The 16,578-nt window shown below is 36.3% G+C and overlaps 3 protein-coding genes and 1 long non-coding RNA gene across 4 annotated transcripts in view; 1 reads left to right on the top strand and 3 right to left on the bottom strand.

Annotated features, from left to right (window-relative positions):
• LOC143628655 (uncharacterized) overlaps positions 1 to 16,578 on the bottom strand; it is a 190,931-nt gene that overhangs the window by 1,593 nt on the left and 172,760 nt on the right. The gene's annotated exons all lie outside the window — the stretch shown is intronic.
• On the top strand, positions 2,888 to 3,533 carry LOC143628648 (uncharacterized). The gene is made up of 3 exons (XR_013152791.1): positions 2,888 to 3,038; positions 3,122 to 3,303; positions 3,410 to 3,533. It is a non-coding gene; the product is annotated as an uncharacterized LOC143628648 (long non-coding RNA).
• LOC143628629 (protein SRC2-like) lies at positions 6,136 to 6,681 on the bottom strand. Its single transcript, XM_077098166.1, has one exon. It carries the CDS (start codon positions 6,679 to 6,681, stop codon positions 6,136 to 6,138), a length of 546 nt encoding a protein of 181 aa, XP_076954281.1.
• LOC143628647 (putative glucose-6-phosphate 1-epimerase) lies at positions 12,654 to 16,421 on the bottom strand. Its single transcript, XM_077098180.1, has 8 exons — positions 16,320 to 16,421; positions 14,348 to 14,422; positions 13,805 to 13,861; positions 13,562 to 13,722; positions 13,325 to 13,465; positions 13,119 to 13,221; positions 12,951 to 13,050; positions 12,654 to 12,873 (listed from the first exon to the last, which is right to left on the bottom strand). The coding sequence occupies exons 1-8, from the start codon at positions 16,416 to 16,418 to the stop codon at positions 12,659 to 12,661; spliced, it is 951 nt and encodes a 316-aa protein (XP_076954295.1). The 5' UTR covers positions 16,419 to 16,421; the 3' UTR covers positions 12,654 to 12,658.

The following is a 16,578-nucleotide window of genomic DNA, read 5'->3' as shown; positions in this document are numbered from 1 at the left end:
ATCACTGAAAAGAGCGTTAAATTGTGAAGGTGTGTTATGTGTGGGTAAAAACCGAAATCATGATAGGTTTGACTAGAATTCTATGGTTTATATATAATATCAGGTATACTAGTGCAAACCTATAGTAACGAGGGAATAGGGTATGACTTGGGACCTTGACTAAACCGGAATTGTTTGGTACGTATGGTGGTTGTAATTTAAAAATCAAAAAAAAATTGTTTGAGGTGTTGCTTGGAGGCAAGAAACGGTTAAGTGTGGGAATGTGACGGGTGAATCGTAGGGAAGCCGTTAAGCGAGCTAAAAGATATAAATGCATAGTCTTAAGCCAATTAATTTCATGGAATTAGTTGACTACGGTTACTCGTATAATTGCAGGTAGGAGGAGATAGAGAATGAAATCACGAGAACGTGGGCGAAAACGGCGAAGAGAACGGAGTTGAAACATAAGAAAGATATGAAGAAAACATGAAAATGAGAAAGAGCTCCACCATGGGCCACAGTAAAAATGGCGCCAAAACAACAGTATTCACCGTACCGTGGCCATTCTATGCACAGTGTCTGGACCATGGACCACGGTCCACCGCGTAACTGTAGTTTTTATTCTCCTTTTTAGGTCATTTTTGGATGTCCTTTGAGATACTTTTCACTTGGAAACCATTTTGGGCGATTTTGGGAGTGCAAAACACTATCTTAGGTGATTACAATCAACTGTTTGAGTCTTTGATCCCTATGATCAATCCAATTGAAGCAATGATGATTAACCTAACCATGAGTGACTAATTCCATTGGTGATCATCTTTGATGTAAGGTTTAATTGAAACACTTTGTTATGCTTGAATTTCGACTTTGAAATCGTTGTTTGGTTGTTATGGTGTTTGAATAATTGTTTGTAAATTGTTGCTTGTGTTTAATCATAATCCAAATCATACGTTCTTGGTGCCATTGGTAATCGGGATACCATGGGAGGAATTAAGGTTAAATATTAGTTAATTGATCATTGGGTAACAACCTTGCATTATATTAATCCAAGTACTTAGTTCCCTTTTATTACAACAAGTAATCAAACATGAACTAGTCTATGTGGTTCTTTCTAGTAAGCATGAACATTTTATTGATTTAAACCTGAAATATAAGATGGTCGCTTGTTCTTAATCAGTTTATCAATCCTAATCGTTGTTGCAAGTTATTTAATTTCTTTCTAGTAATTAATTCAAATCAATCAAAATCTGAAATTACTTTTTATGCAATTTAGTTTAATCTAATTAGTTGTTTGTTAAAGCTACTAGTAAACACACATTCCACAACACACCCACTTACTGCTATCTATTTAGTTGTAAATGGTTTATATTTGAGTGAGTCTTCGACCTCACATCAATCATTGAGAAACAGTGAAGTTGAGATGATGGTTGCTTTATATCTCCAAGTCAGCATACTTAGCCAGGCTTTGATTTTCGTGACCCGTTCATGCAGTTGGTGTTTTATAGAACGCCCAGGTTTCTTATTATTGGTGCTTTCTTAGCAGCACAACTGCTAAACAAACCGACCCATTTTTCTACATTAACTGACATTTGTTTTCTAACACACTTAGAGCATCCACAATGGTGGATGAGGAAAAACAAACTGAACACGCCACATCAGATTTCCATGCATTCACTTTCAAACATAAAAAACTTTTATTTTTCCTCCAACACTACATCCACTTTTAAACACCTCTATATTCCACATAATCACCTACTACTATATTTTCTTTTTGTAACTAAAATACTTTTATAAACTAAAATAATTTTATTTAAGTATCTTATTTTTTATTTCATATTATTTAAAAATAAAATAAGTTCTAGTAATTAAATTTATATAAATAATATAAGTCATATAAATACAAATTTAAAATTACATAAACAGTATTTAAAACAACCGCACGCAACATAAACTAAAAAAGTTATATAAACTAATGTTAAAAAACTCTACCTCACTCAAACCAAATATTGTTTAATAGACCATATATGCTCCACTAAATCATTTCGAAGCGCATGATGAGCTTGATTGTTATGTATAGGTGATGGTGTTGATGTAAATGACATTTGAGTGTCGCTAGGGGGTTTGAGTAGGTGTGAATGTTTGAAACTGTTGAAATGGTGGATAAGCGGGTTGTTGTGAATATGGTGGATAACCGGGTTGTTGTGAAAATGGTGGATAACCGGCTTGTTGAAATCCAAGGTTTGGATTCGGGAAGGGTAAGAATCCAAGTTGTTGAAAACCGAAGGTTGAATTTGGCATTGGATTAGTGTTTGGAGTCGGGATTGGGTTGGTATTTGGGGTATGTAGTGGGTTGGCATCGTTAAGCATTCATTGAGAGATATTGTTATCATTCATTTTATGAGAGAAATGTAGATGAAATTTTTGGGGATTGATAGAGTGTTTAGAGTATATATAGAAAGCATCATATATATTTATAGCACTTCTTCAAAAAAAAAATACTGTTGTATAAAGTTGAGAAAATAAAATAATATTATTTTATTAAAATATTACCGTTTGAAGTTTGAAAGTATAGAAAAAAAATATTTGTTAATTTAAAAATAAAGTAAAAGTAAATAGAAAAAAATTATTTTTTAATTTAAAAAGAAAAATAATTAAAGTGATGGTTGAATTGGTTTTAAAATTTAAATGAAAATTAATTACATTTGACCCATTTATCATGTTTAGTTTCATCCAGTTTTGTGAATATGGTCAAAATTGAACATCACCTCCAATGTGCAGTTATCCGGTTCAAAATTATGGACAATGCCACGTCAGAACTGAACACCCCTAGAGATGCTCTTACAAACTAACAACTGTTGCTGACTTGTCAAACCACAAGTTGCAACTCTAATAGCAATATACGCCGAGTGGGGTTTTCAAGAATCAAAGGTGTCTGGTGGGGATGGGATGGTGTCATCTGGCTCTACAGCATCGTATTTTACTTCCCTCTCGATATTATGAAATTCGCGATCCGCTATATCCTTAGTGGGAAAGCCTGACGCAACCTGCTTGAAAACAAGGTATTCTTCTAACTCATATTGTTATTTGAGAAATTGTAATCGGGTATACTAACGCATGCACTTAACCGCGTGTTATGAAACAGATTGCTTTTACTACCAAGAAGGATTATGGAAGAGAAAAGAGAGAGGCCCAATGGGCTCTTGCTCAGAGGACATTGCATGGCTTGCAACAACCCGAAACCTCAAATATATTTAATGAAAAGAGTAGTTACAGAGAACTGTCTGAAATAGCAGAACAGGCTAAAAGGCGTGCTGAAGTTGCAATGTATGTTATGTTTTTTTAACATAAATGGGTTAAACAGGTATTTCGGGTCAACATGGCCCGTTAAGTTCAATTCACATGTTTATGATAAATTTGGTGGTGTATACAGGCTTCGGGAGGTGCTTACACTAAAGGGGCATGTGCAGTCGGTGGTGAAGCCGAAGGGGTTGGATATAGATACGATCCAACAGCATTATACGGTGTGAGAGACAATGCGGGAAACGGGTCTCTTTTTTTAGAAGTTATTATGAGACTAGTAGAAGTTGATAATTTGAGTGGGGAAAGGTTATGCTGGGATTTTGTAACACCCTGCCCGCGCTAGGGCTGACGTGTCACATTTACAGCAGAATAGAATTCAATGCACCATTTTCATTAATGATAAAACATTACATTTTCAAAATAAATACAAAAAATTGTATGCAAACATCATTCAATTCTTCTTTTTATAAAACTCATCCTTAAGTTTTTCCCCTTGAGCCCTCGATCAGATCCTTCCAAATAGCCTTGTTACCTGACGTACATATAAAAGACATACGCACGCCTGAGTAAAAATACTCAGTGGGACAACAACTATAGATGATAATGCAACGTCCTATTAAAATAGCTATCAACCAATATATATATATATAGATGCACATTCAATAATTCACATTCACTTGATCAAACCGTCGCATTCACTTGGTAAAAATAAACAAATTCACTTTGTCAAATAAACACATTCACTTGGTCACTTGGTCACATACATTTTTTCAGCGCGTCACCTTTTGGTGCGTCGCAATCAATTGTTCAATGCGTCAATAATTCAATATATCTACATATACCATTTATATATACAATAAATACACTATGATCACATAAGTAGTTTAAATAACGAATTAAAATTCCCTATTACGAAGTAATGGAAATCACCATAAGTTGTTAAGAGGTCCAAACCTGAATTGACGAATAGCAATAACCAAATAAAGAATCCTTGAGCAAGACTTAGACGCTACGGAACCAGGTATGGAACATAATTAATAGGAATAATTGTCGGATTCCTGTTGATGTAACCAGGATGCTCGTTGGTGTCGAACCGGCCAGAATAGAAGGTGGCGAACAAACTCCGGTAGAGGAACATGCGTCGGACTCAAATGATGACAGTGAACATAGAAAATATGGAAGGAATTGTTTGTTGTGTTTGCCAAACAAAAGTCATCGGTTTATATAGGAAATTGAAACAAAATCATTAATTAAATATATTATATACCTATTTTTTGATTTAAGGCTTGGTGAGGAAATTACGTAATTGTCAAAAACAAAGTTTGTTTCTTCCCAAAAAAAAAACAAGATTTTCTTTTATGAAACAAATTTTGACCAAAACCACCATTAGTTTTGATATAGTAACAATCAATAAGTTTCACACTTATATATATATTAAAAGTAATTATTTTATAAATATGTAACTATTAGGTGTTAAGTCTTTTAAACAAGTAACATTTACTTGGTTTATAGATCTCTTTGTATAACACGTTTATTTATAGACATTACTATTCAATATTGTATTTATTACATAGTAAACTCCGACACATTAAATCGGTCTTTAATATTTTAGGGTTTCGAAAATCGGGATATTACAGATTTAGCCCCATGAAATTGTTTACTTGTCTTGTTTTGTTACCGTCTCGTTTTCGAGCAATACTAAGCAGCTTCTTATATGATTCTTTGTGTATGTTTAAGAAAGAATGAAAGGCATCGAAAACATTTCCCATAACGTAGTTAGTTTCTTTCTCCTTGACTTTGGTTGTTGGTTGTCTTGAGATTCATATGAACGATGACCTATTGACATGCATGCATAATTGGTTGAGTGTTTCATCTTCTATTTATCAAATTTATACTCAGTTTCATGTAACATGGCGCACTCGTAGTAACTTATTATGCTAACCTGATTTAGAATATAATTTTAACACTCCAGACCATGGTTCATGTAGCAAGATTTCAGTGAATCATGTCTTGTAATTATGTGCTTGCGGTTTCGGTTGGTTCCTCATAACTCCAAGCCATGCGACAAATTCCAAACATAATTTACATGTTCAAAGATTAGAACAGGCTCAACATCTCTCTTTTACTTGTATATGAATCACTCTCCAATAGAAGCAACCAACTAAAATTCCAAACATAATTAGTTATTTTTTATTATAAAACTACCTGCAAGACAAGTACTTACTACTGATGACATTTACTTCCCACAACATATTTGTGATGATCATAGTCGCTACTCATGGATTAGTTTATATTTTGATCATGAGTTACTAGCAAAGCTACTAGATCAGACGAAAATTTTTACGGTTTAACCGAACCCAAAGAAAAATCCCGTAGCTCCGCCATGGCAGACAAACGTTATGTCCTTGGTCGTCACCTTTGGTATTTCTTGTTTTGAAGAAAGGTTAATTTTGAGCTTTTAAATGTTTGGAATCTATGCTACGTACATTCATGAACTTAAGAACAAATGATATCACTAATAAAGTCCATAAAACCCATAACTTGTACGTTCGACCAAACATATGAAGATGGAGATAATAACATCATGACAACCCATAACACGCTATTGATATATTGAGATTCATTAAAACAGATCTAGATAATAACATCATGACTATACTAACTGATTCAAAAACAATTGTTAGTACTCAAACACTAGTTAAGAACAAAATAATATCAAATAGATGAAGATGGAGATATTAACATGATAACAATTAATTCAAAATTAACAATTGTAATCAAACACAAAAACCTCCGCATCCGCATCTGCAACCGCAAGACATCATGAAATCACCGATGAACAAAGACATCATGAAATCACCGATGAACAAGTGCTCCTCTAACCAAACCAGTTCCGAAGCCAAACCCCATACTAGAATTTCCAAACCCAAACCCCATGCTAGAGCATCTGCGAGGTGGAACAACCGGCTGCGGCCGTCTTGGATAATAAACGCACTCCGGGTGTTGGTTCACGTAACCATATCCAGCCGGTTGCTCCCCCATCCCACGAGGAGTCGTCGTAAACTTCTCCCCAAACTCATACTTGAAACATAAAACCCCATTCGGTTTACCGGACGGCCTTTTAAGTACTTGATAACTAACAGTATGAGCCGCATTCTCGTTACCCTTAAAACCTTCAAGAAGCTCCTTAACAGGAACATGAACCTCTCCTAAATTCTTCCCACCGAACATACCCTCCGCCTTTATCTTAACCGCCAACGTCGCAACCGAGACTTCTTCATCGATAACAAACTCCATGGGAACGTTCCATGTGGGGTTGGAATCACCGTGCTTGTCCATGCCGCTTCTTTGCTTCTGATCTTTGCCTCCGGAGATGAAAACCACCGCCGCGTAGACATGCATGCTGCAGGTGAATCTTGATTTATTAATGCCGTTTGCCGAGACGAGAGTCAGGTTTAACTTTCAGGTGGATTGGATATCACCAGCACAACCAAACAATCAATCTATCTGTTTGAAGAAACGAAACTAAAACCCTATTTATAATAATAAGATAGAAACCATATTAAATATTTGAATTTTGAATACGAATTATCTAAACTAATCTGAAGGATACTCTAATACAAACTCATTTTAATTAAAATAATTTAAATTTTAGTCCTCCATCTTTATATAACTTTTATGATCCTTTTCTAAACCACCCTTCAATCTATAACTTAGTCGGCTTTAGGGTCGGTGTTGATATGTTATCAAACATGCTTGATATTAGGGGTGTTATTCGGGTTGTACTTTTGGGTTTTGGGTTTCACGGGTTGGGTTCCTCGGGTTTGATAATTTTTTTCGAGTACCCATACCCGACCTTAATCTCCCCCGGGTTAATCGGGTTTCGAGTATTTGACCTAAAAAAACTAACAATATATATATATACCTATATATGTGTGTGTGTGTGTGCGCGCGCGCGCACGCGCTAAGTAAATATATCATCTTCAAGTTTTAACTTACATAAGCAAATAACAAACCACATAATCCAATCGAAAGAGTTTGAAGAGCGCTTCGATAGATGGAATGAATAACCTGTCGATTGATGAAATGAGCCTAAAAAATCGATCAATTGATTGAATAAATAGTCATATATAAATTAACTAATGTTGGGATAATAATCTATAGGTGGGTTTGGAATCACTATGGTATAGGTAACTTAACAAATGAATTGGGTAGGCAGCGATATCCATTGAATAGCATAAGGCATGTGATATTATAATTGAATAGAATATTTAGTCAAACGGGTTATACGGGTTTACCCGAAACCCAACAAAAAGTAATCGGTACTTGACTCGTATTAGTTTGGGTTATATTTGGGTTCGTTATAGATTCAGGTTCGGGTTTCATAAATATAAGTACTTTCGAGTTTCGGCTAATAGATATCCGGGTCATGTTAAAAATGTCAGCCCTATTTGATATTGAGATCTTGATGAATTAAGGTGAGAATTTAAATTTATAAGGAAACATGAACCAACTCTAGGGTATTAATGTATTTTGCATTTATTATAGTTTTGCTAATTCCTTCTACATTTTTGGGAGACAACCTGTAGTTATTTTCAGTTTTGTTTTTAAATTAAAAATTCAAAATTTTAATAATCCTAATCCTTTTTTTTTTCGAAATGTAAACTTTTATAAACAAACGAGAACACCAACAAAACGCTACCTCCACAGAAGGAGCGCAGCCACCAACAAAACAAAACAAGAAACTACATAATCAAAAATTTACACCACATGGACCAATCCATATATCTATTTTTTGGTCTATTTTTTTATCAAAGAAACCCATTTGACTTTATATCTCCAATTGTATCTTCGATCTTCACCTGTTTACCTTCAAACATATAATCATTTCTAGCTTTCCATAATCTCCAACAAGTAATTATAACAATACCATGAAACACCTCCTTCTCACGTTTGCTCAACTTAACCGATTTATGGAGATCTAACAAATCTCTAACCGTAAACCCATAAATAGGGGGAACTTTACACCAACGACTTATATGCTCCCACACAACTGTTGCGATTAAACAACCTGTGGTAATATGGTCTGCGGACTCATCACCTGACTCGCATAAAGGGCACCGAATATTCTCGACCGGGATATTCCTTCTTTCAAGGGCCACTTTCGTTAATAATCCTAATCCTAATCCTAATAAATAAAACATGATTCTCAAATAATTGTATTTTATCGATTTGGGTAAACTGCGTTTTTTGTCCTTGTGGTTTGACTAAATTTATGGTTTTAGTCCAATAGTTTTAAATTTATGATTTTGTCCATGTTGTTTCATTTCACTTTCAACTAAACCCGACCCCACTAACCCCGTTAAGTTTGGTCGTTAAACCCATCAATGTGTCACCGTGCCCCTCACGTAACTGAGGGACAATTTTGTCCTTTTTCTCCCCAAATAAACCCCAGCCCGAATTCAAAAGCCCCCTCACGTGAGGGGCTTGGTGTATTTGGCAGGGGGAAAAGACAAAATTGGCTTTCGAAATTGGGTTAGGGTTTATTGGGGGAGAAAAGGACAAAATTGCCCCTCACGCGAGGGGCACTCGGATGGGTTTAACGACCAGACTTAACGAGTTAGTGGGGTCGGGTTTATTTGCAAGTGAAATAAAACCATATTAACGAAATAGCAAATTTGAAACTATTTGACTAAAACCACAGATTTTGACAAACCACAAAAACAAAAACCGCAGTTCACTCTATCGGTTTTAATCATGCACTTGATACTCTTTTGCATTTTACTACATTAAAATCATTTTAAAGTGATGATATATTCCAGTTACATCTTTATTAAAAATGTAATCAACCTTTAGAAACTAACTAGGGGTTTGCCCTCGCACGCTGCGGCGAGGATGCGTATGGATCGCGTTGTTAACTATGCTCAAGTGTTTGTAACCGTAGCAAATACATTTATATTTTTTCACATACATGTAAAATGTACTATTGGGCAAACTCCATGGAATCGAAGGCTTATCGGTCAAATTTCATAGTAGGAATGGATGCAACCACAGTTGGTTTAAGGCCTACGGCCCTGGTGCTCTTGATGTCATTATGTTTCAAAATGGTTAGGTTAGAAAAAAATCTTAATAACACAAAGACAGTTACAATGGTTGTAACCGCCACAAATAGTCGGAGCCTCCGTAAACACACTTAAAATAGTTGTAACCCATACACAAAAAGTGGGAGAAATAGATGTTTATGAGTGGCCATGAACTTAACAATCAATACAGGACGCTCAATGATCAATAAATTATATAAAATCAGCAGAAAAAAGATTATTGTTGACGAAATCCATCACCTCTTCGACAAACCTAGGCTCATCGTCACCGAGTCATTATGGCTAAGGAGGCTTAGATATGTCCAAAAGTATCATCATAGCCAACATACAAAACTTAAAAAACTTGTAATCATCAACACACACATGGCAGCCACCACCACTGACGGCCAAAGCCGCCGACAGGCAACGGCTGAGTAACACCCAGTCAAATTCTCATCATCATCGGGTCATAGAAAATGGTTTAAGCAAGAAACGGAGAATAGAAGGAGTCTCCTTGTTTCTCTCTCTAGAATCCAATATAGTCTCAGATCCACTGACGCTAGTAATCATCCACGGTGGCCATGGAGTCACCGGAGTAGGAGTGCAAAGAAAACAACAGGTGCCACACATTCGCCGCTGCCACAGACAGCCGGAGCCGCCGGCAACGGTGGGGCCACTCCCGTCTCTTTGTTTCCCTCTCTAAAGCCCGCCCTTCGTCCCTCTTTCTCTTTCTAGATAAACAACCATAGATACGGCATCGTCAATAATTTAAACGACAACTATGGAGTCGTCGAAGAGAAGACACAGCTGCCAGGAATTGAAGATAGAGAGAGATAGGGGTTTAATTTTCACCGCCGCCGTAGACAACCGAGGCCGCCGCCAATGGCGGGGCAACACCCGTCCCTTTGTTTCTTTCTCTAAAACCCACCATTTATCACTCTTACTCTCTCCCTCTATCTCTCTACATAGACGGATATAAAGATTATCCACGACAGTCATGGAGTCGCCGGAAATTAATGAACAAAAGACAAAGAGTTTAGAAAGAGAAAGCTTCAAAATGCAAGTAAGAGAGATAAGAGATTGAATGACTTCACATCACTTGTTCAGTATGTTGTATAGAAGGAAGCTGCCAACATTATTATGCTTTAGATGATTGTAATATATGCATAAAAACCAGTAGAGAAAGAACAGTACTAAAATGTGAAAGGGAGCAACTTCCTAATTAATATATATATATAATGACACCCTAAGGCCCAAACCAACGGATTTTTTACCAAACTAGTTTATTTGGTAAAATTATTTACCAAAATAGGTATTTTTAATGGGATCCACCACCCAGTCACCCACTTCAATCTTCCCACTAAATCTCTAACCACATTTTCTCCCTCTATACACTTTTAGCTCCGATAAGGTTAAGGTGAACGTTGGCGGGATTACTCCGACGAGGTTGTTGTGGCTGAGATTTAAAGTATGGACGGTTTTGAGCTTCGATAATGACGCCGGAATAGTGCCGGCGAGGTGGTTGTTGGTGAGTGATTTGCAACGGGATGAATCCGGTGACGAGTACAGGGTAGAGAAGCCGAGTTAACTTGGTGAGTTGGTGGAGTCCGGTGACGGTGGTTTACGCCAGTGAGGATGTACTTGATATGGTGAAGTGGGTTGAGATCGATGACGTAGAGTGATTCTTGTGATTCGGGAGAGATGGAGAGATGTGTTAGCGGCAGAGGGAGACGCCGTAGGAGGAGGACTAGCGGTAGATGGTGACTAAACGGAGAGTTGACCGAGACCATTGACGAAGTGCGTTGATCGGTGGTGGAGCAAGAAGATGATGATGATGATGATGATGGATTGGGGTTAGGGTTTGTTATTTATTAATCTTTCCACCATGGCATCATGTATTTCCGGCGGAGGTATCGGTGGCTGCCGGATATTGGTAAGAACATTAAAGTTGGGGTGGTGGTCTAGATAGAAAGAGTGTACATTGAGATAAAGGTTGAATACAGTGAAGAAGATGAAGTGGGTCGAAGGGTGTGGGTCCCATTAAAATAACTAATTTGGTAAATAAGTTTATAACTACACTGTATTGATAAATAATTTTACCAAGTACACTAGGTTGGTAAAAAACTCCAAACCAACTACTGGACTGGTGCTTAGTCCGGATCTGCTACTCAACTGATGATTCATCCAGACCTACCATGTAACGAGCGGGTGTCCCGGGCTTACCGTTTGACAGATAACCGATCCTGACATATTGTTTGGGCTCATGTCCAGACACGGCCTGGCCCCTTGAGCCCAATAATACCCAAGACCCTCATGCATATACATACTACCCTATTGCTATGAACCTATGAACTCTCTGTGTATATACTATATATATACATACATGTTTCTCATACGTTGTCAGCTTGATCGTCAGATGGTGGTTCAAAGATCTCGGTCTATGGCCCCTTTTAACCTTTTAATGGGTTTCTTCTTGTAGGCTAGGCTAGGTAACAACCAGGAAAGGTAAGACCCCAGTCGAGTGGAACGGAGCCCGAACCCGACAACCTTCGCTTCAACATAAACATGTCACTTGAAGAACTGCTGACTTAATGGTAAGAGTTAAAAGGAAATATGCTTGAGAAGAATACTAAGTCCTTTCGTCAGTTCTAGATTGGTATACTATTGACTGGAAACTAATATTTGATTTATATAATATTTGTGGAACATTTTTCATATAATAAATCACATCAATCCTTTTATTAAAAAGTAGTAATTATCAATAAATAATAACCAGGTTACAATATATATTCTAGTAAAGCCACTCATACTTTTCTATAACTACAAAACCACGCAATTTATTATTGCTCCACTTGGTGAAACTTTTTATAAAATTTATAATTTTAAAATTAAGATATTTGATCCAGTTTGTTTACGTAATAATCATAACATTCCATTCCAACCACCAAGACAAACAATAAAGGGTATCGAAGAACCAACTTCTCATATAGAAAGCAGATCATCAAAGTACATTGTCATTATTGAAACCGCAAAACAGGTAATCTTTTTGACCAGTTTCACATTTGCATTACAATCAGTAAAATGCAATATTTTTGACAACTTTTCTGTTCAACCAATGTAACCAAAACTTTTACACAAGTCACAGAAGAGCTGGCACGAGCACAGACCTACATTAGATACGAGGTGAACGAGGGTGTCAATGCTCAATTACAAAAAAGATTCAAATATGCAGAATTTTAAAACCGATTGCTAGAAGTCAGAAAGCAGCATACCTGTAAATGGTATTGTAACCACATGAATCAGCTACTCTGGAGAACTTTGCTCGGGTCAAGTTGCCCGCTGCAATAGCTGGAAGAAACAGTCGAGAGTTCTTGCCTTACTTTCCATTCTTCACCAGGTTTCAGTGTAATCGGTTTCTCAATTGCTGCTGCCTCCACACAAAGCATGTGTTTGTACTCATCGTCTCCAAAATCAGCCATAGCTTTTGACTTCTTATCCCATGGATTCCACACCACTAATTAATACAACATTGTTTATTAAATGCTGTCAAGATAATAACGAGAAATATAAAACAGAAATACAAAATCTTACCAGCATCAGGAAGACCGTCTTTGCGGACGACAAATGTGCGTTTCTTTTCATGATCCAGGATTGCAATCTTTGATGGTGTGCTGAGATAAATCTTGTCCACCTAGATAAACATTTAACACAACATAAACCTTAACTGTGACAAAGTAATTAACAAGGTAACGAAATTACCTCGGATTCAAAGGTTATAGCATCTCCTTGTTCTGTATATCTTTCCCGGTTCTTCAAGTTGTCTAGATAATCAAACGTCTCCAATCCTTCAACTCGAACTTCACTGCAGACAAAATAAAAGGTTTAACACGATTTATATTAATAAAATATAAGTAATAAGTTAGTATGTCTTAATATATAAACTGAAAGGTGTAAAACCATTTTACCTGATATCTGAAACAGAAAAATATGTGTGATATGCAAATGTGAATGTGAATGGTTTTCCATCAGTGTTGGTATTTCGGATCCGAGAAGTCAACATTAGGTCTCCTCCGGGTCCCAGAGTAATCCTCAGTCGATACTCAAAGCTACAAATAAGAAATCAAAATAGAACCGATTATTTGTGAGTAATATAATAAGAGATTGTCTAGTATATAAAACCATATAAATTGTATAAGAAATACCTGTGAGGCCATATCTTCAAATCCTCTTCAGTAGGCTTAAGCAGCAAATCAACAAAAACTCCATTGGTGACATTGGGTTGAAGCGGAGGTGGGTCAGTGTCTATGGTCCAAAATCTGTTTCTAGCAAATCCATGTGCTTCAAGAGAGCCTAGGTTTGAGAACTGTATCAAGGAAACATGTATCAATTGACAAGAATAAATCCAAAGGCAGTGAAGTGAACAGCAGGAAGATAGAGACACATACTTGAGGAAAGCATATAGGAATACCACCACGTATTGGCTTAGGGGGCTTAAAGATTGCCTGCAAATACACATTGATTTATGGATGACTGAAGAAGACAAGGTTCAAAGAGTTGTTCAAAGTATAAACTTAAAACCAACAAAAGAATAAACACTCCCCGTCCCTGAATATATGATAAGTGAAATAAAGAAAGAGCAACCATTCTACAAAGAAATAAAATCTACTAGAGGTAAGTAAAAAATATTTACAACAGATTAACTCATTCTTAGAGGAGTGGTTTTGTACAGATATGAATTGATTCAGATATAAGCCGGTAATAGATAACCAAAAATTGGAAATATATAGTTCTGATGATAAATATTATTCAAACAATGTTGGGACTCCAATACTCTGGCATAATGCAGCTCGAACAAAACAAAAGGAAGATTGTACTACGACTTTTTCATGATAAGACTAAGTTCAGAGTATACATGGTCGTCTCCTGTTAACTAGTATATAAGAGGTATTAAAGCATTCATTAAAAAATAATTTACGGATAGTTTGTACCTTACTACTGACAAAAAGCAACTCTTCTCTTTGCTCATTTTTCCAAGACATCACATGAGCTCCATACAGATATACCTGCAAGAATGAAAAGGTCTGAGACCACTACGTATGCAAGATCCTTAGATATAAATGAACTTTAAAGTACATTTCTGGAAGGCAAATAGGCAATAATCCACCTAATTTATAGATGACTCAGCATGCATAATATACACTCAACATATTCATATAGAACTACATGTAGATAGAAGATGTACAGCACAGAGTTACTTGTCCTGTTTTTTCTTTTGTTGGTGTTTTATATTTTTGTTAGGAGCTGACCAACCATTGGAAGTATAGGACCATCCGACCAGAAAGAGTATGATCAGGAGACATCACAAACTGATAGATGTACACAACTAATAATAACACCAGAATAGTGGATACTCTATTTATTCGAAGCAAAGAGCTGGTGAGCTACACTGTGCGTTGAAATCAAAAGGGGAGCAAGTATGAATATTTGAGAAGTGTAGACTAGAAATTAATAATAGCACAACAATTTCAAAAGTAAGCACTTGATTTCATTTATTGGTTGGTATGTCGTATCACATACCAACCCCTATAACTCTTGGGAGGTTATACAAATTATCAAATTCCCATGGCTAGTCAAAACTAAACAGGTTGAAGACCCTATCCTGATAGAATTTTACATTATAGTGAGAATAACCTCATACATTCGGAAAAAGCCTCAAGTACACTATAACTTCCACCTGAATTAATATACCACCTCTATAAACATAATTCTGTTTCTTCAAGAAATTCTATTAATATACTGACTGGGACAGCTATCAATACTCATAGTGAACAGATATTATAACAAAATGCATAATACTGTATTAAACATTAAAAACAGGTCATACATAGTAATCAACAAATCAAAAGCCAAATCATTAGGTGATTGTATTTGTATATAACTAAAGCTTTGGCACTTGAGAATCTACCATATAGGAAAACAGAATTTCAAACAAATGTGCCATGATCGCCAAGATAACTCTGATAGTAAACTTGTAAATTGTAATAGTCCTGATGTTCCATAGACACAGGATAAACAAGGGGCAATAATAGGTATTGCTGTGGTTTCCCATTTGGTTTTGTAAAACTTAATTAAACCGTTGACATAGTTTGCATATTCAAATACTGACTATGAATATAATCCACTAATGAGTTTCCATTAATACACATATTTAAATAAACCGCTTATTCATCCTTGTAAGAAGTCCGTTCCATCTGCAATTCTATGATTTAAAGGCCACTCAACTGCCTAGCTCTGCATATTGGTTTTTGATTCACTGACTCATGTTAAATACGAATAATCGACTGTCAGTTATCGTGGACCTAAATGAAAATTATATTATATTTTGACATCCTCTTCATGGACTCAAGTGACTAAAGAATAGCTAGCCCACTGTAATTTCCAGCTAACAAACAACTACAAGTACGGATGAAGGAAAAATCAAACGAAGTCTTAAAATATATATACCAGATTACTAGTACGATAACAGTGTATATGCTCCTAAATAAGAGATCTGGCATAATCTACATGATCTGAATGTCAGCTACTATAAATCAAATACGCAGAAGCAGAAAACGAGTACTAATCAGTAACTAGGTCAAGGAGATGTTAAAAAATTGGACATAAAGTAATATGTTCACTTCAAGGCTATTCAATCATCCAAAATTGCAGGTCTGGTTCCAGATCACACTTGTATTAACATTTCTACAAATTCAGTATCCACATCAACGATACTTAGACCATAGTCTAAACAATTCCGTAGCCAAATGATATGATGAACATACTCATATCGATAGCAAAGAGCAAGAAACTGTAACCTAACGCAAATTCTAATCTACGTTACGAACAGATCGAATGAAATCCAGAAGCATTTGCAAGATATAATAGAGTACAATTAGGGAATTAGTGAGTGTGGATAGATACCTCGGCACTACTGCCGTGAAGTTGACGGAGAATGAGCTTGTCAAGGCCATTGAGGCCTTTAGTAATCGCAACTGATTTGTTGTTATCGGCTTCTGACATCTCATCAACCAATGGTTCAGTCATCAGCTCCTCTAACAAACTCACTCACTCACTCACTCACTCACTCACTCTGTGTGTAGAGTCTGCCTGGAGATGTGAAGGAAAAAGAAAGTTATTCGCCGCAACCAACGAATTGTGTATGTATGTAACTTCCCAGTAC

The sequence above is a fragment of the Bidens hawaiensis genome, unplaced genomic scaffold, assembly GCF_021521415.1.
Source record: "Bidens hawaiensis isolate Kalapana, Puna unplaced genomic scaffold, B.hawaiensis_p1.1 tig00005035_1, whole genome shotgun sequence".
In the NCBI taxonomy this organism is placed as follows: domain Eukaryota; kingdom Viridiplantae; phylum Streptophyta; class Magnoliopsida; order Asterales; family Asteraceae; genus Bidens; species Bidens hawaiensis.
The sequence above is the reverse complement of the archived record's forward strand: the minus strand, read 5'-3'. Positions and strand labels throughout refer to the sequence as shown.